The sequence below is a fragment of the Protobothrops mucrosquamatus genome, unplaced genomic scaffold (genome assembly GCF_001527695.2).
Source record: "Protobothrops mucrosquamatus isolate PMUCROS unplaced genomic scaffold, P.Mucros_1.0 scaffold1325, whole genome shotgun sequence".
Lineage (NCBI taxonomy): Eukaryota > Metazoa > Chordata > Lepidosauria > Squamata > Viperidae > Protobothrops > Protobothrops mucrosquamatus.
This window is the reverse complement of record NW_015387525.1, coordinates 338,488-365,009: the sequence shown is the minus strand read 5'-3', so window position 1 is coordinate 365,009 and position 26,522 is coordinate 338,488. Positions and strand designations below refer to the sequence as shown.

At 43.8% G+C, this 26,522-nt stretch overlaps 2 protein-coding genes across 2 annotated transcripts in view; both read right to left on the bottom strand.

Moving 5' to 3' along the window:
* Positions 1 to 15,395, bottom strand: part of JHY (junctional cadherin complex regulator) — a 20,632-nt gene extending 5,237 nt beyond the window's left edge. Inside the window, exons 1-4 of the mRNA XM_029285129.1 lie at positions 15,063 to 15,395; positions 10,889 to 11,408; positions 1,762 to 2,435; positions 727 to 1,246 (exon numbers count right to left, since the gene is read on the bottom strand). Of these exons, the coding sequence (XP_029140962.1) occupies positions 727 to 1,246; positions 1,762 to 2,435; positions 10,889 to 11,408; positions 15,063 to 15,385 (2,037 nt within the window). The 5' untranslated portion in view covers positions 15,386 to 15,395. The remainder of the gene's footprint in view (positions 1 to 726; positions 1,247 to 1,761; positions 2,436 to 10,888; positions 11,409 to 15,062) is intronic.
* Positions 15,396 to 18,797: 3,402 nt separating this feature from the next.
* CRTAM (cytotoxic and regulatory T cell molecule) overlaps positions 18,798 to 26,522 on the bottom strand; it is a 12,203-nt gene continuing 4,478 nt past the window's right edge. The window contains exons 2-8 of the mRNA XM_015821407.2: positions 25,687 to 25,833; positions 23,441 to 23,593; positions 22,986 to 23,129; positions 22,353 to 22,508; positions 20,196 to 20,342; positions 19,134 to 19,217; positions 18,798 to 18,955 (exon numbers count right to left, since the gene is read on the bottom strand). Of these exons, the coding sequence (XP_015676893.1) occupies positions 18,822 to 18,955; positions 19,134 to 19,217; positions 20,196 to 20,342; positions 22,353 to 22,508; positions 22,986 to 23,129; positions 23,441 to 23,593; positions 25,687 to 25,833 (965 nt within the window). The 3' untranslated portion in view covers positions 18,798 to 18,821. The remainder of the gene's footprint in view (positions 18,956 to 19,133; positions 19,218 to 20,195; positions 20,343 to 22,352; positions 22,509 to 22,985; positions 23,130 to 23,440; positions 23,594 to 25,686; positions 25,834 to 26,522) is intronic.

Here is a 26,522-nt window from a genome sequence, read left to right as displayed (position 1 = left end):
TCAATAAATAATAATAATAATAATAATAATATTATAGGAGTCCCGAAAGTACAAATAAAGGAGAACATTTGCAGGTCAGGTTTGAAATGAGGGCTCTTCTTAGTTCTCTCTGAGTTTTCCTGCAGCTGTTTCATTACCCAAACTAGTTAACCTCATCTGTGCTAGAAGTGATGATGTGGCCACGTTTGGGCAATGTGGATGGCTGCAAGAAAACCCCCACAAGCTCAGAGAAAGCATCAAGGGCTCCTTGAAAGTACAAACCTCCCGCCGTCTATTTTGCAGCCTGAGAATTACAGAGGGTCCTTTTTGAGCCTCTTTCTCAACCCTGTTATGCAGCAGAAGGCGACGCCTTCTCTTCTCTGACCATTGCCCAAGGCAGCCTCGGCCTTTGCCCCATCTCCCAAGGTCTTTTCTACATGCCTAGTCTAGGAAGGGAGAGAAATATGTTTATATATATATATATATTTTACTGTTCATTCTGCAAAACCACCGACAATCAGAAACTCTTGCTCTATCTACAACAGGGGTCTTCCAACTTGGCCCTTTTATGACTTGCGGACTTCAACTCCCAGAATTCCTCAGCTTCTGGGAGTTGAAGTCCGCAAGTCATAAAAGGGCCACGTTGGAAGACCCCTGATCTACAAGGTCGTTATGATGACGCAACACCCCAAGAGAAAGTCCGACACACCTCCCTTGCTTGCTCCGTTTGCTACTCTCTTGGCTCACCTTCCGGTGCCCTTTCTTTCCTCTCCTCTCCTTTTGCTTTTCCATCTGAAGCAAGTAGCCCTCGGAATTGCTGCGGCTGAGGACGGGCTGGGTCTCTTCGCCGCTCTCCAGGTGGAGCTGCGAGTCGCTCTCCCCTCTATGGATTATGGGGGGAAACATGCTAGCCAGCTGATTCCTAGCGAGGTGGTCATCTGCCAGCTGAGACAGTTCTCGATGATGCCGTTCTACCGCCTGGATGAGCCGTGCCGTGGGAGAGAGGGTTCTTTTCACCGGGGGAGGAGCAGGTGGCTGTGATGACCTCAAGGAACAAGGGCAAGTCAAGAGGAGTGCCAGGAAAAAAGACACAGAAGCAATGAAAAGGGACCAACTTTTGTGAGCAGCTTGCAATGCAACCCCCCTGGTCAACGTGCAGCCTTTTGGAACCCTGCAGCCCAAATAATCCAATGGTGGTGATGTTCTCACCGGATAAGTCCTCTCTTCCAACCCCTTCTCTAGTTTCCAGTCTATCTTTGTATCCTGCCTATATATTTTTTTCAATATCCTTCATATTCTGACTTCTTTGCCTTGTATTCCAAGGCAGGGGTCTCCAACCTTGGCAGCTTGAAGACCTGTGGACTTCAACTCCCAGAATTCCCCAGCCAGCCATGTTGGCTGGGGAATTCTGGGAGATGAAGTCCACAAGTCTTCAAGTTGCCAAGGTTTGAGGCCCCTGCCCCAATGTATCCCTTCCTGTAATCATCACTCATGGAGCACCACTCCCGTTATCAACCACCTGAAGCTACCTGAGATGTCGCCAGCCATTTCCCTGCCTTTCCAGCCAGAACTGCTCCCCAAAGACCTGTATGGCCACTTCCCACCCCTTCTTCATCTCAGAACTCTTATTTTTCCAGAAAGTCTTGGCTATACTGACCTTGTCCAGAAAGCCTTGGCTACACTGACCTTGGTTCAACGGGTGGGCCAATAAAACAAGCAGGTATCAACAGATCATCTCCCTGAGTACGTCTTAAAACAGCATTCATAAAACATTATCTTTACCCTGAGTAATCAAAAGCATAGTTGTTAGGGATCTCTTCTGTATAAATGTGGCAGGGTTCCCCAGATGCAACTGCTCCGTTTACCGGCTCTTTCTGGCCACCGTCGTGAGCATACGAAACACGTTTGTGCCCTAATGGATTCCAGTGCTTGCCATGACAGGGGAAAGGCTCTGAAACAGTACACCTGTAGAAGTATGGGTGATGGAGTCCAGAGATGTTTTCAAGGCCGGGTTGGCACTTTTCACCCGCACATGGCGAAGGAAACCCTGGAAAGTTGTGGTATGAACTCCGCTGAAGAGGTGTCCCAGCAAAGGCTAAATTCATGGACCGTTTCTTGGCATGGTGCTGAAGGAGGTAAGGAGCCTGGCCAGAGAACAGAGGGCTGTCTTCACTGGAGTGATCTGCAATGGAAAGGCAGGCAGGTGGATATAACTCACAATGCGGAGCACATCTGCTGTCCTGCTCCACCTCGGATGTTTCTCGGTAAGCAGTGGAATCTGGACAAACATTCTCAAGTTCTAACAGATTGTTACCACCGCTCGGCTGGCTTCTTAGTTCCACCTGGGTTCCCAAGGGAGGTTGGGTGGAGCGCTGGCTTAAGGGGGTCACTTGCAGGGATGTGGCTTGGCTGGAGCTCACGCCATCCATCGGAGGCCTGCATGCAGACTGGTGAGCCTAAAAGGAACAAATCATATAGGAAACTTAGATTCTGTTCTAAGTTGGTTGGATAAAAAGAATGTCCTAAGACAGCGGTCCCCAACTTTTGCAGCCTGGCAGAGGAGGGAGAGGTGAACTAGGTCGTACGATCCTGATGGGGCTCAAGGTTGACTCAGCCTTCCATCCTTCTGTGGTCGGTAAAATGAGGACCCAGATTGTTGGGGGCAATGTATGTTGACTCTGTAAACTGCTTAGAGAGGGCTGCAAAGCACTTTGAAGTGGTATATAAGTCTAAGTGCTATTGCTATTCCTTCCTTCCTTCCTTCCTTCCTTCCTTCCTTCCTTCCTTCCTTCCTTCCTTCCTTCCTTCCTTCCTTCCTTCCTTCCTTCCCATGGTGACACAGTGGTTAGAATGCAGTATTGCAGGCTGACTCTGCCCACTGCCAGCAGTTTGATCCTTAGCCTTCCAAGGTCGGTAAAATGAGGACCCCGATTGTTGGGGGCAACATGCTGACTTTATAAACCACTTTGAGAAGGCTGGAAAGCACTATGAAGTGGTCTATAAGATTAAGTACTATTGCTATAAACAGACAGGAAACCTTTAGTAGATTATGGATGGTATTTTATTCTTACAATAAGCCAAGGAGACAAACTGAACTGAGTGGGCTAGAGAGGAAAAGTTGGGTGCTCCAAAAAGCATTTGAATTTCAGGGAAGAGAAATATAAAACGACTGACGGGGGAAAAATCCCGTATTTGCCTCAGGCTTTAGCACAATAAACACATTTAATTTAAATGCTCCACTTCTGAGCCCTATACAGATGTTTACATAAGCCCTGAAAGTAGCCTTTTTGCAAACTGGTTGACATCATATACTTCACTTAATTAGGAGGACTTGGGTTTAGGGGATTTTGATACCAACCCTCAGAACACCTCTGCGGCACTAATAGGATTTTATTCTTGAGGTGGTTAAGAAATGTTTGCTTGCTTTAGCCGTCTGAGCTAAGAAGCTTGGGCCTTGAAGGACAACATTCCTAGCAGAAGAGCCTGTTTGTAACCAGGAATAAAATCAGGGGTTTTGAATCTGAAACAAGGGAGATTCTCTGTTCAAGGGGAAAAATATTCTGTAATATTGCCTTTGCCCTTAGTCATTTGCTCCACGCTTGCATGGAGTAAAACAGGGTCTGGATTACACAATGGGATGATATTGTAGCGTGATTCACCCAACCTGCTAAGCTATCGTTCTATTTGTTCGGGGTTTGCTTAGCGTGTGAAGTCAACGCAAATGAAGCTTCAGGTAGTCCTCAGTTTACAACCACATTTGAGCAGAACGTCTCTGTTGTTAAGTGAATCCTTGTGCCCTCTTTCCCCAAGAGTTTCTCTTTACATAAGACGGGTATTCTTATTTTTTCTCTTCTTAAATTTGTGCATAACAGAATAGAGAGGTTTGCGGTGTGTAACTTTGTTTTTTGTTTTTTTTTAAAAAGAGAGAAAGTCTATTTACAGCGTTCATGAGTTTCCAGTCATAGAGCAGGACAATGGTTTTTCTCTTCCGCCTTTCCTTTCCTGTCCTGTACTATCTTGGGTGGCAGTGTTACACACACAGGCAGCTCTCGACAATTGAGCCCCAAATTTACGTTGCTACGTGAGACATTCATTAAGTGAATTTTGCCTCCTTTTACGACCTTTCTTCCCATCAGTAACCCGGTTGTTAAGTGAATCTGGCTTCCCCCGTTGACTTTGCTTGTCAGAAGGTTACAAAAGGGGACGTGACTTTGGCACACAGGAACGGTTGTAAGTATGAACCAGTTGCCAGAGATCTGAATTTTGATCACGTGATCATGGGGCTGCTACAAAGCTCGTAAGTGTGAAAAACGCTTGTAAGTCCCTTTTTTCCCCTTGCCGTTGTAACTTTGAACTGTCACTAAATGAACTGTTGTAAGTCAAGGACTGCCTATGCTTGGAAACCAGGATGTAGATCCAATTCAGCATGGTTTAGTCAACAAGCCATGGTGAAACCATCTCTTTGGACAGAGGTACAAATGTATCCCTCTGCCAATTCTACTTCTGTGGTCCAGAGTTCCCTTCCCATAACTAGAATGAGGTCAATTTTTTCAGCCTTTTTATTGCATTTTTGGGAGGTATCAAGACACAAAATGGGTGTCTTAAAGACTTACAGGGGCTGCTGGCTCCTATTGCACTCCTTAACATGCCAAAATTTACCCTGCAAAAGCAGGGTTTGTTCCTACTTGTTTTTGGAGTGTAGCCCTCAACCCACCACACAAACTTTGGTGCAGATCTTGAACCAACAGAAGGCAACAGGGGTATTTTGTGGAAAGCAAACTAACCCTTGACATCTGGGGGACTTGTATCTTAGAGTAGACAAGGTTTTATTTGGGTCTTGATTATGGTAGCATCTGAGCTAGGGATTGGGATCTCTTCTAGCCCCATATTCAACTTTGACTTCTGGCTAGTTATAATCAGTGGGCCATATTTTGTCATCTCATGGTATACTTTATTTTCTGAAGAGAAACATTTGTGAGATTACCAACTTGTCTTCCTTACAGACCTTAGAAGCGGAAAACTTTTGCTTCATGAAAAAAAAAAGCAAATGAGATTTTATTTGAACTGAACAAATTTAAGGGCATGCTTGGTAAGTGGTCCATCTCTTTAAGCCCAAGGACTGTTCACTGGTGGCCTTCCCCTCAGCACAATGCTTCAGAACAACAATTAGGGGGGGGGGATCAGTCCCAGAAGGTCTTCCCTTAATTGCAACTTCTTGCATCAATAGAACTGTACCGGGACTTAACGAGAAAAAGACGATAGGGAAAGCATGTAGAACATGGTTCCTGAGTTCCTTCTGATCCCTTGCCAAAGGTCATCCTATGGTCGAGTCTATCCACACTGGAAACACGGCGTGGGCTACAGCTGCACCACACAATTTGGAGATAGGGAACTTAGAAAGGAAGCTTTGCCAAATTCCTGAGCCGTTGACCAGCGTCTTCTCCTGTAGGAATGTCTTGAGAGGAACCCTTTCTCCACAACTCCTGGCTGAATCTGGTGTATTCCATCTTTGGTTCTGTTCTGTTCCTTTTTGGGGAGCGTTACTGCGGCACTCATGGACAGCCAACCAGAATCTTGAACTTGGTGTATCTTTTATTTCCGACAAAGAATCAAATCAAATCCGGAAATAACAAACCCGTGTTCCCATCATCCCAAGATAAGTGTTAGTGTGCTTCACAGAAAGTCAGAAGCTGAGCTAGGTATGCTAAGAGCGGATTCGGTAAAATCAGTGAAGCCATTCAATCATTGAATTTAATTAATTTAATGCCTTTGGGGGGTGAGGGTGGCAAAAAGGCATAGAAGGTAGCATAGGGAGGTGGAAGGAAGTCAGAGCAACTGGATTTCAGGACCGACAAGAGATTGTCCTCTTCTGTGGTAAGAAAAAAACCCCGTGTTTTGACCACGGTCATCAGTAGAAAGTTCAGAGAACGCTCTAGATCAGTGATGGCGAACCTTTTAGAGACCGAGTGCCCAAACTGTAACCCAAAACCCACTTATGCATCGTCGGGTGCCGGGTGCGTGTAACCCATTGGCAGGGCGTGGCCCATTGGCTGGGCGTGGCCCATTGGCTGGGGTGGCTGCGGTGGTAACGGCAGACTGGGTGGGACTAAAAAGTTCAATCAATTAATTCTAACTTTGCAAGATCTTTTTTTGTTCCCACGAGAAGTTGAAATTGATTGATTGATTGATTGAACCTTTTTTTTTTTTTTGCACACGGCAGTGGCGGCCTAAAGCGAAAAGGTTTTATAAAACCCAGCTGAAGGCCTAGGACTGGGGCAACGGCGCATGTGCCCACAGAGAGGGCTCTGAGTGCCGCCTCTGGCACCCGTGCCATAGGTTCGCCACCACTGTTCTAGATGGATAGAAGAAATCCTTCATGCTGGTCTTCCACTCCAGCAGCTGGTCTGCTGGATCCGTCTCTATCCCGAGGTTAGGAATTCTCCTGGCCCTCGGAAAGCACCATCAAAGCTGAAAGAGATTTTGTGGTTCTGGTTGCGTGGGTGTGTTTTTGAAGTTAAAGCTTCGTCAACTTCCAGTTAAGGCCTCAGGTGCTACTCCTCATGAGGTGAGATGGGGATCTCCCAGGGGTAGGACACAAAGCCTTCCAGAGTCCATTTAATCTTTGCCTGCATTGACCGCCTCCATTTCATCCGGCCTTCGCCCTAGGCCTTCTTTGTTAACCACACCGGCGCTCGGGTTGGAGAATATGCACTCAGAGTAACTGCTTAATGGTACTTATTAAAGTCACATATAGAGCAGAATGTTTTAGTGAAAGGTTTAGCCCTGGGGAACCTCGATTCCAGGTGGCAAGACGATAACTTGTTAGCTGGACCTTTTCTCTAGTGATTAATGCTTGTCTGTAGCGACTCTTATTCCGAGTCCTGTGTTTCCAGCAGCTGTTGGAGTAAGGCCATTATTGCGCTGGCTGGATGGATCAAGCTGCTGGTAAAATAAAATAAAATTTGAAAAGGAAATACAGATGTGGCCATTGGAGCACACAGATGTACTGGACTTGTTTGGGGCTGTGTGTGAGTGCCCCATTATTTCTATTTTCCTTTATTTTACCGTTGTGTGTGTCCACACATAACCTATACACCGGTTAGGAGATTCTAGACGGCTTTAATCCCAAAATACAACTTTAAAAAGATAGCATGAGCAGTTTTAAAGCCAGTTTCAAAGCTGAGCCATCCACGTTCGTGAGAACTGGATCCTGTTTACGATTCGTAGTAGATCTTCTTGCACTCTTCAGATGCTAAGATTTTAGAGGCTCTGATGGGTGAGGATTTTTTTCCTGTAAGCTGGTAAACAGCTTAATACTTAGAATAAAGAAAAGTCTGCGAGCTAATTTGAAGACTGGGTCTTAAATTATTGACAAAGAAATGTTTCTTAGTTTTGGCCTCACCTCATCAGTGGCATCACATGTAGGGTTAACTGGCCAATGAACCAGAAAACCAAAACGAAACTTAGAATTAAATCCGGTACAGACTCGCACGGCGTCCTTGTGGAGCTAAAACTATAGCTTAAAATCAGATAAATGATACAATCCAGACACTAAAATAAAAGTGAATTTGAAGACCTTGGGCAAACTCTAAAATCTTTGCTTGGCACTGTGCCTGAAAATGGCACCACGCAAACATCATAGAAACCAGAAGCCATTGCTAAAATATTTAGTTTTATACCTAAACTCTGTGGATTGCGTATCCAAGGAAGAGCCTCAAGTGAAGATATCAAGGTGCAGAAGAAGACAATCAGAGATTTTAGACCATGAGGAATTCAGAAATTTAAAGCATCGTCTGAAATGACCATGAAAGTATAGTGTAGGATAGGGAACACTGTGGATGACAAATACCAATGAAATAGATATCAATAATGTCTGAGGCCATGTCTCATGTCCATAGCAACAGAAATGTATGGATGGGGAATTCTAGTTGGGGAAAGCTCCCTTTGGAATAAAATAGCAAAACAGAGCTGTTTCTAAACGTTCAGTCACTTCACACACATGCCGGAGCAAAGTTTGTGTAATCATGCCTTATGAAATAAATCACAATTGGCTGACTTTGCACAAGAGCCCAAGTTTATTATCCACATTGGCTGAATGCAACCAGCATGCTGTATTTACTAACACATTTTGATGAAGTGTGATGTAATGTGTCTCTCCAGCTAGGAAGTCTTCATAATGTGCCAAGATCTGGGGGTTTAGATGAGCTCAAATGGACAATGATGTGCCCAGAGGCACTCTTTCCAAATATGAAACCGAGCAAAATCCAACATTGCAACTTTTAGTGCTTCTACGGGCCTAGAAACAACCCTCCCGTCGAGTTGCATTGATCCAAATATGAATTAACAACTGAGCCAGTCAGTTGCAACACAGAAGAAAGCAAAAACCGGGAAGAAGATTTGAACTTTTCCAGGAGAGGTTTACGGTTACGGGGAGGAGAAAACAAAACAAAACATGTTTGTGCTTCTCGCGCAACTCAGCCGTTGTGGGCCCGGCAGGTAGAGCACACTGTACTTCTGCATTAGCTCTTTGAAAAGAAGACAGGGGCACAACTTCGACCCGCAATTTTGTTTCCCCCCCCCAAAACTGTTCTACTAATGCCAATCAAATTGAGAAAATGATCAAATGAAATTGCATTTTGAGCATCGTAAGCTGTGTAATGTCTCTTCTATTAAATTGAGGCCCGTAATTGCTTCCCTGCTGGAAAAAAAAAGAGACAACAAAGGCTGGCAATCATGAGATGTCATTATCCCGGACCAGCAAACCGGCCTCTGGAAGGGAACTTCAAAGGCTCCGGGTTCTTGAATTGCATTTGGCTGCTATTGTGGAAGCCCGGGCAATCTTGATGAGGTGTTTACACGGAGGTAAGGCGCAGTGGCCGAGAAAGCCTGAGTGCCTTAGTCTAGAGCCATTAAAAAATTGTACATTATGTTTCTGGCTTTGAAGTAAAGGGGATAGGGGTTTTTAGAAGGAAAGCAACTGGGTCGGAGCGCAGCTGAGTGAGTCGGAGCCAGCTCCTCTCTCAAAGAAACTCATCATCATCATCATCATCATCATCACCGCCGTCCTCGGATTCTTAGAGAATCAGGCAATCCTGCCAAAAAGAAGTCGGTGCTTGAGAAAAATGCGACGGGAATTAAGGGGACGTTTCGCTTCCAACCAGGTTTAGACTGCCTAGCGCAGGTGTGCACCCATTTAAGGACGGGGCCGTAGCCGTCATAATGGAGAGCGCTAATAGAAGGCTTTTCCCCAAAGGCTGAAAGATGCTTTAGCCGAGCGATGCTTTTTGTGCAGCGCAGAGTTGTGTTTTGAGGGCGTCTTGTCTTCAGGCAGAAGTCGGCAACGCAGTGATCGCGGGCGCCAAGAAGCTCGGCAGTATCTCAAGTCTCAACCGCACCCGGTTTTATCCGCCCCTCTGATTTTATTTTATTTTTCAATAAATCCACAGAAAGCCAGAAGGTTACAAGACACCAGGACAACAGGTCCTGATTTCCCCCAAACGCCCCTGGCCTCACAGAGGCTCCCAAACCATTCCTGGAAATTAAAAATAGAGGGTCTCTATGGTCCCCGTTTTGGGTGTAAGGATAATTGCTAGCCAAAGGCAACAAACTAAAATATAGGAGAGGGGGTGGGTGGGTAGGGAAAGGGCAGCCTGACTAAGTGATGTATTTATTTATATATTATTTTATTTCTTTTTTCATTAAATTTGTGTGCCATCCATCTTCCCTATAAAGTGACTCTGGGTGGCAATAACATATTATATTTTTATCCTGCCTTTATTACTGTATAAGAAACTCAAGATTTCATTCCTCTCTTTCTTTCTTCCCTCGCTCTCTCCTAATCATTTTAGCCATACAGCAGTCCTTCCTTCCTTCCCTCCCTTTCTTTCTTTCTTTCTTTCTTTCTCTCTCTTTCTTCTTTCTTTTTCCTCTTAAATCCAAGAGATACCTTGGATCGCACCCACAGGCAAGGCTTCCCAGCCCAATCTAAACTGCTCTCTTTCTTTCTTTCTTTCTTTCTTTCTTTCTTTCTTTCTTTCTTTCTTTCTTTCTTTCTCTTTTTTCTTCCTTCCTTCCTTCCCTTTCTTTTTCTTTCTTTTTCTTTTTCCTTCCTTCCTTCCTTCCCTTTCTTTCTTTTTCTTTCTTTCTCTTTTTTCTTTCCTTTCTTTTCTTTTTTCTTTCTTTCTTTCTTTCTTTCTCTTTTTCTTTCCTTTCTTTCTTTTCCTTCTTTCCTCCCTCCCTCTTTCTTTCTTTTTTCTAGTTTGTTACTAAGAAAGACCTCTCAAAGGAAGCCTTTATGTGAGTATACCTACCACGTACTCTCAACATATACAAGATTTTTGGAATTTTAAGTTGGGGGAAGAAATTGCCAGCTTCCCTTGAACCATACATTCCAGCCTGCTCAGTGCTTACTGCGATTTTATTTTTACCAGCATTAAAAAAGAACACCTATTTTATTCAACAGCACAACACCCCCGGCTTCATCTCAGACTCCTTACGCAAGAAGGAAGACTAACAGGTGAGATGATACTGTGAAGCAGACTAGGTCACCTCTTTTACCTGGATAGTATGTCTGAAAATTGGAAAGCTTGCTGTGAACGTTTGCAAACGGATCCCCTACCAAAACACCCATTTATGATAAAGCAAAGAGGGAAAATCTTCCCCACCTCTTGACTTCTAAGATCCTCCCTCTCCCGGCACTCCAAGACTTAAATTTAATTTTTGACTTTGAAGATTTTTTTTAGAGAAAAATCTAAAAAAGTCCTATGCAATAGCCACCTCCCCCGTTTTTTTTTTAATTTTCAAGTCTACAGGACCCAGAAGCATTCTGGTCAACAAAAGGACGTTAATGCTCAGCTTTGCAGGAGGATGCCCGTTCCCCGTTCCATTTTTCTAATTAAAACAGCCTTACCACAATGATCTTCTCTTGGCACCCTCCTCTCTGCTTTTTGCCATGGAGCCGAAGGTAGGAACTGTTTTTCTGCTGGGTGGCTAATCCCAGCGTGTGTTTGTTTTTCTCGATGAAGTCTTTTTCAGATCTGGGTTTGGGTTCTTTGAAATGAACCCTGCAGCCGGAGCTGGCCAAACTGTCATTGCTGCCATAATGGTAGATAACGCCTGTTTTTCTTCCTTTCTTATCGAGCCTCAAAGGTCTGTCTCTGCCGTCTCCAGGTTCATCACCAGAAGGCTTCCAAAATTCTCCATCAGTTGCTGAGGAGATATTTTGAGGACTTCCCTGTAACTGGCAGTTTTCGGAGAGGAGCCTGCCCTGGGAAGGAGAGCAGGCCAGCTCAAGGGAGGACACGCTGAAGTTTTTGAGTTCCTCCTGATGGGAGTCTTCTAATTTGAGGAAGCTTTTCCCTTTTTGACTGTCTTTCCAATTGGGATCATAGCGCAGCTCGGAATACTCGTCCACGATGCTGTCCTGAGAGCTAAACACAAAGCAAGGGGCGAAGAAAGAAATTTAAAAGTGAAGCCAAGAGGGCCACGGTTTTTAACAACTTTCGAAATCTCAATCGTCTTTATTAATTGTCCCAAAATAATTCATGTTGGGAGCCGCCGCCCGGAGTCGCCTTGCGGTGACCTGGGCGGCAAACAAATTTAATAGATAAATAATATATTAATTCATCATTCCTGCACGTTAGGAGAGATTGAAAGGTGCTTCCTCAAGGGAGGCGAAAAGGCGATATTTTGTTTGTCCTGATCAGAATGCACTTTTATCATCAGTCCTCAGTTTACGGCCACAATTGGGATTGGAATTTCCATGGCTTAGCAAGGTTGGTTGTGAAGAGAGTCACGGCTGATTTTTACCACCCGGGTTTTTTTTTAAACCATGGTTGTTAAGCGAATCATTGCAGTTGTTAAATGAACAGTGCGGTCATTAAGCGAAACTGGCTTCCGCCATTGACTTTCCTTGTCGGAAGCTGGCTGGGAAAGCTGCAAGGTGAACACAGGAGCCTGGGAGATGCTGCAACCATCTGCTTCACAAGCTCCTGAATTCTGATCATATGTCTATGGGGATGCCGTGATGGTCATAAGTGCGAGGACCGGTCACAAGCTGCATTCGAACTGTCACTAAACAAATGGTTGTAAGTCAAGGACTACCTGTACAGTTCTGCACTTCCTCCCCCTTAGAACCGTCGCAACATCCTTGTGGTCATGGGATCAAAATTTGGGTGCATGGCACCCAGCAACCCATGGACTTTGCTCGTCAGAAGGTGGCAGAAGGTGATCACCTGACCTTGGGACACAAATGTGAGCCTGGTCATAAATGTGAACCAGTTGACAAGCGGCCGAATTTTGATCACATGATTGTGGGGAGGCTGCAAAGGTCGTAACTGTGAAAAATGGTGATAAGTCACATTTTTCAATGCCGTTCTAACTTTGAACAGTCACTAAATGAACTGTTGTAAGTCGAGGGCTACCTGTATAAAAAAGGATGACTGGTCCTTTTTCTGAAGTTACTAGTGAGTGTGGATATCATAAGCACATTACCCTGTGGTAAGATGGGCGGCCAGTAAAAGATAGATAGATAAGAAAGAAAGAAAGAAAGAAAGAAAGAAAGAAAGAAAGAAAGAAAGAAAGAAAGATGGATAGATAGATTAGACAGACAGATAGAGAGAGACATAGAGAGATAGAGGCATAGAGATAAAGATAGATAGAGATAGAGATAGATAGAGATAGATAGATAGAAAGAGATAGATTAGATAGATATATACAAAGAGATAGATTAGATAGATAGATAGATAGATACAAAGAGATAGATTAGATATAGATAGATAGATAGATAGATAGATAGATAGATAGATAGATAGATAGATAATACATTAGACAAGTTAGCCTTAATGGACTCCATCTGAATTAGCAGTGCGCTAATTTGGAAACGCATCAAATTAAATTTTCCCTGAAAGGCAAGATCAGGATCCTTCCTGCCCGCTCCACCCAATGCAGGCCCTGCTCTTCAAACAATTAGCATCCTTTCCTGCTTGCGATAAAAACCATTCAATAGCTCCCCACTCTGCCCATCGGAGAGGCATATGGGAAGCGTGCTGTTCATAATGAGTCCCCTTTTCTCTCTTTGCGATGTTTGTCTCCAAGCAGGGCATTAAGTAGAACATGTTTATCATTTTTCAATTCGGGCTTAATTTAATCCTTTGAAAACCGCCATTATTTGGCATTTATGTGGCATTAACGCTCCAATGAGCAGAACAAATCCAATTTTCTATTTGCACAGAAGAGGAAAGTTAATGCGGCTCTCGGAACAAGTGAGGAATGTTTTAATTTTGCACTTAGGCAGTTATTGAATAAAAAAGAGACAACCGGTCCATTGGTGCTTTCCCCCCCATAAATCCTTCAAAATAATAATCTTTTCCAGAGTGATACAGTCTAAGATCTCTTGAACATGGCAGCCCTCTGTATGTTATTTGAAATCAATGAAATTTATAGCCATTAACTTGCCATTTATTCAGCTAACTGCTTCTAAAAATGATTATCTGCATTTTTTTTTCAACCAGAGGATGAAAAAATGCTCTTCTATGAGACTGGCAAATGATGAAAAACAGAGAATAACATCAATACAAAAGCAGGATTAAATATAAGGAAAAGATACAAATCGGTGAATTAAAACACAGCTCAGTAAAACCATGTTGCCTGGTATTGCAAAGATTCAGAAGTAGCCAAGTGGGTTTTATCTGCCTGAAATGGACAACTGGCTTAGGAAAAAGGAGAGTCGAGGGTCAATAGCTGTCTGTAGCAATCCATTTAAAATTACAGCCAGTTCTTGTTTAGTGACCAACAACTTGGTCCTTAAGCAAAGCGATCAGTAAGTGAACCCCATGACTAGGCTTATGATCTAACCTCAGCTTTCCTTTGCTTTGCAGACTTGCAAAGGTTGTAAAGGCGAGGATTGATCATACAACCACTTTTTTTTTCATCACCTTCGTTGCTGCAAACAGTCGCAAAACAAGCCAGTCACTGAACGAGAGCTACTTGTATTACTCTCTCTCTCTCTCTCTCTCTCTCTCTCTCTCTCTCTCTCTCTCTCTCACTCACTCACACACAAATTGCTAAGCCTCTAAGGGTAGATCTCAAACACCAGCAGCATGACAGTCCTTGCTTCCAAAGCTTCCATTGAAAAGAAAGAGAGAAGAAAAAGGGAGAAGAGGAAGAAGAGGGAAAGAAAATAGCTCAGGACAGATCTTAAAATCCTAGGGCTAATCATGATTCTTTGGAATAAAAACAGGCTGTCAATTCTGCCTCCAATAGAAGAATCAGCCAGTGCAAAAGAGGTCTCACTACACACAGTTGAGACCAACACTTATCTTGCTATGCAAGAGTTGTTAAGTGGGTTTTGCCCCATTTTACGACCTTTCTCGCCAAGTGAATCCCTGCAGTTGTTAAGTTAGTAGCCCAGTTATTAAGTGAATCTGGCCTCCCGCATTGACTTTGCTTGTCAAAAGGTCGCAAAAGGGGGATCCCATGCCTTGGGACACACAGCAACGGTCGTAAGGATGAAACGGTTGCCAAACGTCTGAATTTTGATCAGGCGATCCTGGGGAGCCTTCAAAGGTCGTAACTCTGAAAAACGGTCATAAGTCCCTTTTTTTTCAGGGCCACTGTAACTTTGAACAGTCACTAAATGAACTGTTGTAAGCCGAGGACTGCCTGTATGAGCCGTTTTAAAGCCAGTTTCAAAGCTCGACAATACTTAAATCGGTCGCAAAAGGGGATTGCGTGACTTCGGGACAGGGCAACCGACATAAATACGAGTCAGTTGCCAAGCATCTGGATTTGGATCACGTGACCGTGAGGGATGCTGCAATGGTTGTAAGTGTGGGAAACAGTTGTGAGTCACTTTTTCCAGTGCCGTTGTAACTTTGGTCACTAAACAAACTGTTGTAACTTGAGGACTATTGGTAGTCCTATGAATGGGACAATCAGCCCAAAAAGAGAAGAAAAAAAAACACAGGAGGGATACTGCTTTGTCGGATCCCAACAGAGCTACCTTCAGATGGTGGGCTCAGAGATTTATTCTACAGAGATGGAAAAACCCAACTTCACCGGATATTAGAAAGGACCTTATTTACCTTTCATTTTCCAGATTTCTTCTTTCATCCTGGTCCTCGCTCGGCCTCTGTGTTTCCTCTCCATCGGACTCTTCTTCGCTCAGGCACATGTCTTCCAGACTGTCTTTCTCCATGCGGTCATCTGCCTCTTCTTCATAGGCCCAACTGACCCGTTCTTGAGTGTCACAGATCCGTCTCTGCAATTCCCATTGGTACTGGGCCTCCTCAGCAAGGCTTTCCGAATCCGATTCGTTCTGGTCCAGTCCTTCCGAGGCAGTTTGCAAGAAAGAGTAGCGGCGATGTGCTTCCGTCAAGCCTTTCGGTGATGGGCTGTTGATGTTCATCTCCCCCCCCCCAAAAAAGGTCAAACTTGAAGGTTATCCACCCTAGTTTTAAAATCGTATTTTAAGAATTGCTTCCAATGAGTTCTCGCCTTAATTCTTGGCTTGTTTTCACTGTATGCGCCCTGAGAGTAAATATCAAAATATTAGACACATGAAAAATTGACAAACCTTCCGAATGCCAAAATTCTGGCTTTTGAAGGGCTGTGAAGTTTAAAATGTATTCTGCATTTCTTCCAAAAGTGTAAAAGATGAATGGATCCTGGAGAAATCTAATAGGGTCAGAGAAGTGAGATGAGGCAGTTATATAAACTGATTGATTGACTGATTGATTGACTGAATGAGTCCATTTATCCATCCATCCAATAACAACTAAATAACTATTATGGGTGAATATTTAATCAGTCAAATAATATTTAAATAACTGTCATGGGTCAATAAAATCAAATAATAATTAAACAAATGTTATGGTTCATAACTAATCAATTAATTAAATAATAATTAAACAACTGTTGTGGGTCAATAATCAAATAATAATGAAATACCTTATTGATGAATACCTAATCAATCAATCTTTCAATCAAATAATTAACTCAGCGATATGCTTCCTGATAAGTTTATCATCATGCCTTCCAGGGCACAACTGCAGTTTGTGTGGGTTTTGTGTGGGTGTGAACGTGCATCCTTCTGCACAATCTTCTTTCTCCATCCCAATACAGGTAGTCCTCGACATACGACACAATTGAGCCCAAAATTTATGTTGCTAAGTGAGACATTTGTTAAGTGGGTTTTGCCCTATTTGACGACCTTTCTCGCCAAGTGAATCCCTGCAGTTTGATAAGTTAGTAACCCGGTTGTTAAGTGAATCCGGCTCCCCCATGGACTTTGCTGGGACACAGCAACGGTCATAACTGTGAGTCAATTGCCCAGTGTCTCAATTTTGATCCCATGACCATGGGGATGCTGCAAAGGTCATAACTGTGAAACACGGCCATAAGTCCCGTTGTTCAGTGCCATTGTAACTTTGAACGGTCACTAAAAGGGCTGTTGTAAGTCGAGGATCACCTGTATTGTTCCTCTTACACACCAGGAAATGGCGAGCGGCGATGGCTTGCTTTGCGCTTACAAGATGCAGAATTGTCGAATTTGGGCTACGAGTTTAACTCTTTGTATCTGCAACCTCCCAGGATGGCACCTTTTCCCAACCTGGGCAGAAGTCCAGCATTGCATCTGGGGGGGGCACCCCGGGGAGGAGGAGGGGAAAAAAAAAAGAATAAAAATTCTTTTTTCAGCCTTTGCAAGAAATCTCTCTTACCCCCAGATATGTAAGTGTCCACCCCGTCAATGTTGCAAAGAAAGGCAGGTGGAAGAGTGCAAGCCTTGATCTGAGACTCCTTTGCAAAGGCATTCCCTTTGGGGCTCCTTTTGGAAAAGGTGCACAGCAGGGGATCTTGGCCCCTGCAGGCAGAAATCCAACAGGGGAAGCAGAGTCCAGCTGCCCCTGTTGAACCACGCCATTCTTCAGGGCGGGGGACGCGGATTGCATCCCTCCTTCCCAGCCAGCCACCCCCACCCCATGCCCCCGCAGACCAAGCCCTGGCCATCTCGGGGGCGCCCCCCCCCGCCGCTTCGCCCCCCTGAGTACCTTCCACCAGCCGCAGCGCTGCGGGCTATTCACAGAGGGAACTTCCGCAGCCCCCGCTAAGCCACCGGCGTGGCGCCCTCCTAGCAACGGTATCCAGATGCACAGGCCGCCCCGCCCCTGCTCAGCGCGAACCAACTGTCCGCTAGAGAGGGGGGAGGGGGAAGCAGCGTTCTTGAGCTTCCGTCTTGGGCTCCAGGAGAATGGTATCGTCCAAGTCTGTTTGCTTTTCTTTTCTTTTCTTTTCTTTTTTAAACCAAAGGCTTAGGATTAAAGCAGATTGGCAGCTTTCTAATTTTATGAGGAGGGAGGGAGGAGAAAGAGAAGAAAGAGAAGGAGGGAGGGAGGGAGAAGGTAAAAGGAGGAAGGGTGGGGGGAAGGAAGGAAGGCAGGAATAGAACAAGAGGGAGGGAAGGATGAAATAGAGCAAGAGGAAGGAAAGAAGGAGGAAGGGAAGGAAGGAAGGAATAGAGCATGAGGAAGGAAGGAGGGAGGGAAGGAAGGAAGGAAGAAATAGAGCAAGAGGAAGGAAAGAAGGAGGGAGGGAAGGAATAGAGCATGAGGAAGGAAGGAGAGAGGGAGGGAAGGAATAGAGCATGAGGAAGGAAGGAGGGAGGGAGGGAAGGAAGAAAGAGAGAAAGAGGAAGGAAAGAAGGAGGGAGGGAAGGAATAGAGCATGAGGAAGGAAGGAGAGAGGGAGGGAGGGAAGGAAGGAATAGAGCAAGAGGAAGGAGGGAGGGAAGGAAGGAAGGAAAGAAAGAAAGAAGGAAGGAAAGACTGATGATGTTATTCAGTTTGGTAATGAAACGTCTGCAAGAAAACAACCAAGCTCAGAGAGCACCAAGGTTTGCAACAGTTCAACCCTGAACTACAAATATTTTAGGAAGGAAGGAAGGAAGGAAGGAAGGAAGAAAGGAAGGAAGGAATAGAGCATGAGGAAGGAAAGGAAGGAAGGTGAGTAAGGGAGGGAGGGAGACATTTTACAGGGCAATTTAATCAACAATGCTATTTCTGATAATTTTTTAAATCAAATCTACAAACGGCCTTTCTTATGACAGGCCTTCTTTGTTCACTTTGGCACATTTGAAGCGAATTCTTTTTCCACAAAGGAACTGTGTTTGATGAAAATTAAGCTCCAATTAATATAAGATAGGTTGGAAACCTCCACATGACCAGTAGGGGGAGATTTTATCCCAAAACTGCTGCCCTCTCCTGGTTATCTTGATTTCTGCTGCTTGGATGTGCTAGGGGTTAGGGTTACGTCCCCATGAATTCAGAGAGGAAAATGGACCTCGCCATTGGATTCGGAGCGAAAGGGTATGTTTAGGGGGTGCTCACTTTTCAAGCCTGGCCTATTTGCGTTTCCTGGTAAAGTACATGGGAAAATCCCATTGTGGGGAAAATCCACGCTAGAATATTTGGCAAATGGATACCGTACTATACTGTGTGCTTGTAACGGATGTTGAACAAAACCAAAGAGGTTGCAGTGTGGGGGCTATCATCCTAACCTTCCTTTTAGGGAAGTTTAAAAAGATTTCTTGGAGTAATATAATAAAATAACTTCGTATATCCCGAAATCAACACTAGGAATTTAACGGCTAAATAACAACTGACACAAGTTCTCAAGGGCCTTTATAGTACGGTTATCACTTTATTTGCAATATTGTTCTCATCTGAAATCCTCTCCAAAATCTGGATTTTTGAAGAGATTTTTGCAGAACGGTGCAGCGCATGAAGAAAAAAATGGAAGAGAAGGTGGTTCTTGTTGTTAAAGACAGTGAAAGATTGTTCCTAGTGTTACATATCCGTTTCTTTAAAGTGGGAGAACTCTTTTTCAAAGACTGAAGAATCCTGACTTTCTTCTGAAGGTTTTGGCGTCCGGGTAGACGATTCTTGAATTACATACTTCTCACTGATCCTCCAGGGCATTGCTGCATAAAATAACGGCATCGGTCAGTGCTACTTCGAGCTCATTTCTGTTTAGCTCTGATACTAGTTCACATTTCAGCCCCAAAACAGCTGGTAAAAAAACAGCCATGGAACACCTGCTTTTCTTAATTCCAGCCTCTGCCCTGCCTGAAAACCCAAAGAAATCTCATTTATACTTACTGCATATATTCTTCTTGAGTCTGCAAGGGGCTTCGTTTGCTTTAGGCCTGTAACTCTCAATGGGTTGTTCAGAAGGATTATTTTCTATATAACGGAGGGACAACAATGAGGTGCAGAGTATTAGTCCAGATATCTGTTGTGACAAGGCAGACTTAGGCCACATATCTACTGGTAGTTCTTGACTTATGACCGGTCACTTAATGACTATTCGAAGTTGCGACGGCTCCTCCAAATCTACCTATGACTTGTTTTGGGAGTTACAATATCCCCAGACGTGCACACGAACACACAGTCACGTGATCACACGTTGGGTCACTTGCAACCGGCTCACCTTTACGGCTGTTTGAAGCATCCTGTGGTCACGTGACTGGAATTTCTGTCTTTTTTTTTTTTTGCCAGATACCTGTGTTTACATCCGGTTTCCAGCACAAAGCAGCCGTTGGGTAAAATGGATTTGCTGAATGACCCACTGTGCTTGCTTAGCAACCGTGGCATTTGTTGACAAGCACCGTAAAAATAGTAAAAAAACAAACAAACCAGGTCTAGTCAGGTGATGCCCCCCAGTTAGGACTGCAACAACTAATTCTGGGTTCAATTAAGGTGATAAGTTGAGGACTACCCGTATAATGTTCCATGTTTATTTGGGAGGAGCCTCGTTAATTGCAATGGGGCCTTACACTCAAGTAAGTGGGCATAATGACTATCCTACCTCCAAGGCGTTCTTGAGTCAGACATCCCAATTCTCAGGTGAAAGCTTTTTCCTAATTCTAGGCTTAATACTGGCTTAAATCTGACTGGCACTTGCAAACAAGCTCACTGGAAGTTTTAAATTCTGCTATACAAATTCAGGAACATGAAATCAGTCACTGGCAGAGAAGGTCAACTGTTCTCTGAAGATGTTGAGGATCATTTCCCTTTAAGAGTGCTTTTCAGGATTTTGAAGCACCACAAGACATTTGTGGGTGCTGAATACAGGTTTTAGAAACTTTTGGGCATGTGGGCAGAAGAGGAAACTGTTCCAATGTGCATTAAGTTTTTCTTCTCCCCCCCCCCCCCCGTTACCTTTTTTCCAGTCCCTATGTGCTTTCCACAGCTTCACCACAAAGAGAAGGACCACGATGAAGAGAGCGAGAAGGAGCATAGACACAAGGCCCGGGAATAAAAAGATGGCTTGTCCCTCCATAAAGCCTTTGTAAGTCATGTTTGTTTCTGTTTTGGGGAAAAAGAGACAGAAAACATTTGAGTTTTGTCATCTTTATTCTGCTATTTCCTAGCAGAAAAATATTGGGGTTTGGAGAGATGGGAAATTGTATTTCTCCACCTGCTGAGCTTCCATGGAGTAAGATGTCAGGGCCCACCACACCAGCATTCTCCAACTATCTATTTCCCAGAAAGTTCTGGACTATACACAGAGTTTTATAGTTTTCAAAGGGTCTTGAAGGTTATCTAATCCAACCCCCTGCTTAGGGCACAAGTTCTATAGGAACNATTCAAAACCAATTAATAAGAACAATATGAACCCACCTGGAATGCCATTAGTTTTGCTTTGGCTAAGTGTCTGAATCCAAATTATGATTTATAGCTTAGTGTACTGAGCGTACCTTGCCAAGAAAGACTATAAACCTATTTATCTCAATTTATAAAGAGTCCCATGCCCGTACACAGTTAAGGCACTTAATTCCAGGAAGTTGAATAGAGAAACACAAAAAGGGTGCATCTTTTAAGCGAATACTCCGAAGTGAAAAAGTTTTGGACCCTGCATCAACTACATTCCTTTATCATCTTCCCTAACCTGAGCCATCTCTTCTGCTTGGAAGTTCTGTGTCACCAAGCCTCTGGCATCAGATCAGGAAGGAGAGCAAAGTATTAAAAGCACATCAGTTGAACATTAGGAGCAATGTGGAAGCAACGTATGATGGATTGCCCGAACCTCTGTATGGTGTTTGTGTGGTTAGGTTTCCTTCCATTACGTTGAATATTGGATTACTTGGGAACGGTGTTTGTGTGGTTGGGTTTCCTTCTGTCACGTTGAATATTGGATTGGATTCTGTTGATGTGATGAAAAATAAGGTCATGGAAAGGCCAGGAGAAATGAAATTGATGTTATGGAGAAGAGCTGGAAGTAAGTTGAGGGTGATGCCCAGAAATAACAGAGGATCAATGTCATGGTCTTACCGTTGGTGGCATTAGAACTTTGAGTTTCTGCTTCCCTGGTTGGGGACAATGTTGGAATGCTAAATGTTTCTTCTGTCTTCTGTTTTTGTTCTGAATGTGTGAAAAAGGAAACAAGGAAAGCATAAGATATATAAAGGTCAGAACATGAGAGTCCTACTAGATTTGAAGATCCATTTAGCTCCGATATGGTCTTCTGGATAATATGGCCTTCTAGAATCCACTATTCTCGACCATTGTCTATACTAAGCAGGGCTGATGAAATATATGTATATGTCTATTACAGAATCACAGGATTGGAAGGGATCTTAGAGATCATCTAGTTTGATTCTCTGGTCAGGGCAAGATCTAAAAGCAGCCATGCTTCGAATGGAGGAGGGATCTTGCCCAGATGTGGGTCATCTAATGAAACTGTCTACAACAGTGGTTCTCAACCTTTTTAATGCCGCGACCCCAACCGGTCGTAAGTCGAGGACTAAACCGGTCGTACGTCGAGGACTAAACCGGTCGTAAGTCGAGGACTAAACCGGTCGTACGTCGAGGACTAAACCGGTCATAAGTCAAGGACTACCCAACCGGTCGTAAGTCGAGGACTTTCCCTGCCCAGGAGCGCCGCGCATGTGTGGTTCCGCCCCCTGCGCCGGCCGAGGCGTAGCTGGCAAGCGGCAGAGACGGAGCAGGCCGACCACCAGCTGGCCCAGCCCAAGGGAGGTAAGGCACCCGCCGGAAAAGGGGAAAAAATGGCGGACAAAAAAAATGGCGGACAAAAAAAATGGCAGACGGCCTTGCTTGGCGACCCCCGTGAAATGGTCGATCGACCCCAAATGGGGTCCCGACCCACAGGTTGAGAACCACTGGTCTACAAGTAGTCCTTTACTTACAACTATCATCTCTCATGTTAGTAGTGCAAAAGTTACAAGGATTGGCAAAGTTTCCCATAAGGCATGCTGCCCGTGAAAATGGTTGTGTAATTCCTAAGAGGGTCTTATTTATTCTGCTTATTTTTTTAAACATGTTTTCCCTCCTGCCCTGAAGCTCTCCACTTACTGGCATGGTCCAGGTGCAAAGTCACAGTTAAATTTCTTCTTCTTAGGGCTTTGTGGTGTATTACACAAGAAATGATAGAGCCCTGGGGGAATGCATAGATAGTCAAGTTGCTTACGGAACAGAACCTCTTGGCTTTCAGTTGGTGTTGAGCATTTCCTAAAATGAGGAATGCAAGAAGAGATAATCATCATCATAACAAAATAATAATAATAATATCATAAGCAAGACTAAAAAGTCTGGATAGTGGATGTGGCAGTGCCTGGAGGCAGCAGAAGAGAAAGAGAAGAGAAGGAACTGGAGAAAATCACTAGATACAAAGACCAGCAAATAGAAGTAGAATGACAAGCACAAAAGAAAGCACAGATTATACTGATAGTAATTTGGTGCAATCCCAAAACATCTGGAACATATATTTTTTTAAATGCTTAAATGTTCAATGTTTTTTTTTTGTGTGGAATGCTGATGATAAACCGAGTTCACTGCTAACACAATGGACCCAACACGTAATTAAATAAAGGAACAACTTGATTTTAATGCAGGTAATTGCTTAGCATTTTTCAGTGTTATTTAAGAAAGGCTATGAAGAGGCAAAGGCTAGTCCAGAAAGAAAAAATAAAGTTATTTGAAACATACCAAAGATCTCCACTCCATTCTGTAGCAGCCAGGTGATCTGAGGAGCAGGCCAGCTGTCATCAGTGGAACACCTTAAGACAAGATTTTCTTCTGTGTGTTTTTCTGGGGTCCTCAAAATTTCCAATAAAGGTTTGGAAGGTGGAGCTATAAAAAGAAGGGAATTCATTAGGATGTAGTCTTCAGATTGGAATTCTATTTGAGTTGAACAGGATGGGGATAGGATTACCCCACCCACGTATTTGGAAGGGAGATATAAACAAATTAACTATAAGATTACGGATACTCCTCGACTTAACAGGCCCAAAATTTCTGTTGCTAATTGAGACGGTTAAGTGATCTTTGCCCCATTTTATGAGCTTTCTTGCCACAGTTGTTAAGTGATGGTTCGTCTCAAAACTATCCTACCCATCTCCACAAGCCATCATCCATTGAAAGGCAGGAATTTCAGCTCTTACCCCAAACTGTAACGCTCACTAGTTTGCTTCCAATGGTATCGCTGTAGTAAAGACATCTGAACAGCCCTTCATCGTGTCTTGTTATATTGGAAAGACGAATGGACAGTGAATCGTCAGAGTAACGCAGAAGTTCATACCTTCTGTCTCTTGTGACTGTTTGAAAGAGAGAGATAAATAGATATCTACGGACATATGGATCAGAATTTTCCGAAAACTCATTCTTCTGAGTAGTGAATTGGTTCTGTCTCAATATGAAGGGGTAAACCTAAACATGGACTGGATTTGTTAACCAGGCAAGGCAAGACCTTATAAATGCATAGAGTGTGGAAAGACCTTTACTTGGAGCAATAGTCTTAATTTCCACAAGAGGATCCACACAGGAGAGGAACCATCTCAATGCATGGAGTGTGGAAAGGGTTTTAGGAACAGTAGGAATCTTGCCTCCCATAATAGGATCCACACACGAGAGAAGCTGTATCAATGCATGGTGTGTGGAAAGACCTTTATTCCTAGCAGTAATCTTGGTTCCCAGAAGAGGAGTCACACAGAGAAGTTATATAATAATAATAAAGTTGGAAGGGACCATGGAGGTCATGTAGTCCAACCTCCTGCTCAGGCAGGAAACCCTATACCAGGGGTGTCAAACTGCTGGCCCATGGGCCGGATGCGTCATCTGGAAGCCGCGCCCACCCCATTGCCGGCAATGGCAAAACCGTCTCGATACGTCGCGAGTTTGACATGTCTGCCCTATACCATTTCAGACAAATGGCTGTCCAGTCTCTTCTCGAAAACTTCCAGTGTTGGAGAATCCACAGCTTCTGGAGGCAGGTTGTTCCACTGATTAATTGTTCCCTCTGTCAGGAAATTTCTCCTTAGTTCTAGGTTGCTTCTCCCTTTGGTTAGTTTCCATCCGTTGCTTCTTGTCCTGCCCTCAGGTGCTTTGGAGAATAGCTTGTCCTTCTCTTCTTTAAACTGGACATACCCAATTCCAGCAACCGTTCCTTGTATGTTTTAGCCTCCAGTCCCCTGATCATCTTTGTTGCTCTTCCCTGCACTCTTTCTAGAGTCTCAGCATCTTTTTCACATCGTGGTGACCAAAACTGGATGCGGTGTGGCCTTACCAGGGCATTGTAAAATGATATTAACACTTCACGTGATCTTGATTCTATCCCTGTATTCTATCCCTGTATATCAATGTAGTGAGTGTGGGAAGAGTTTTAGTAGGAGTCAAAGTCTGGCTGTTCATAAAAAAATCCAGACAGGAGAGAAACCATATCAACGTATGGAGCGTGGAAAGAACTTTACTGATACCAGTTGTCTTAATTCCCACAAGAGGAGCCACACAGAAGAGAAGTCATAGGGCTTTAGGAAGAGTTGTGATCTCACGTCCCATAAAAGGGGCATGCAGGGGAAAAAAAACCCTAACCCTAACCCTTGACTTATAACCACAATTGAACCGAAACTTTCTGCTGCTAAGCAAGACCGTTGCTAAGTGAATTTGGCCCTATTTTCTCACCACAATGGTTAAATGAATCACTGCAGTTGTTAAGTTACTAACACGATTGTTAAGCGAATCTGGTTTCCCCGTGGACTTTGCTTGGCAGAAGGTTACACAAGGAGATCACGTGACCCCGGGACACTGCAAACCGTCGCAAATAGGAGTCAGGTGCCAAGTGTCTGAATTTTGATCACGTGACCATGGGGGGGGGGTGCTGCCACAGTTGTAAGTGTGAAAAACAGTTATCCCTTTTTCCAGTATCCTTGTAACTTCAAACAGTCCCTAAATGAACTGTTGTAAGTTGTAGGTACGCTGATGATGTTGTCTAGTTCGGGTGTTGAAACACCTGAAAGAAAAGCACCAAGCTCAGAGAGCACCGAGGACCCACAATGAGTACATATCTTCATTAAAAAAAAAAACAATACGTGCTTGTCTGGGACAGAACTGGACATCAACACAACTGAACATCATGCAGAGTGTTTTCTTGTTGAAGAGAGTGGAGTGGGATTTTTTTAAAGTATTTCTTAAAAAAAAAACAAACCGTGGAGGCAATGATTAAACTACCGGAATTATTACCTTATTCCTACAGTACATCCTAACCATAGGGTGGAGATCTTGCGGCTTAAAGAGGCAGGTTGTGAAAATGGATTTATGTCGGCATGTTGCACTTCAAAGGCCAGTAGGAAAATCCCCTTCCTGTCTCTTTTTGATGGAAAAAGTTTGTTTGAGCCACCCAGTTTCATCCTACCTTGCCAGTCATTGAAAAATATCGCAAAACCACGGGGATCCTTCCATTCTAGAGCTGAGGTGTTGCCTCTATTGTTAACGCAGTGGAGATCCAGATTCTGGCCTTCCTCCAAGCTGAGGTGTTCGGTTAGGACCCGGGAAAAAATCCCTAGCAAAGAAAATGATTTGTAAATGATTACTCCAGGGAGACCCAGCATTTGGGTCCTTTTGAGTAAAATACAAGAACACCCTCCCATTCGCCTCTGACACACTTACTACGTCCTTCCAATCTCTTGGGTAACATATCTTTGACCCAGTATGTCTCTCTGTCTGTCTATCTCCCTCTCTCTCTCTCTTTCTCTCTCCCTCTCTCTCTCTTTCTCTCTCCCTCTCTCTCTTTTTCCCTTTCTATCTCTCTCTCATTCTCCCTTCCTCTCTCTCTCTTTCTCTACACATAGAAACACACAGTATTGCGGCTGAATACTTATTTTCCCCTAACACACCTTACACATTGGCTTGACCTAATGCCTTGTGCGAACCACACAAATGTGGGCTTCCTTAAAAAGGCTACAGTCTTTGCCCGAAGACATGTAAACACATCGTGGTTAGGTCCAAATCTCGATGCCAAGCAGCGTCTCCATTTTCATTTATTTTATTTATTATTTATTTATTTATTATTTATTTATTAATTTAATTTATATACCGCCCTTCTCCCGCAGGACTCAGGGCGGTGCACAGCATATTAAAACAAGTACAAATACAAAATACAAAAAATATAGACCCCTATAAAACCAAATTAAAAACCAAATATTAGAAGCTGTTATTCCTATTAAAATTATTCTTAAAATCATCCCTAAG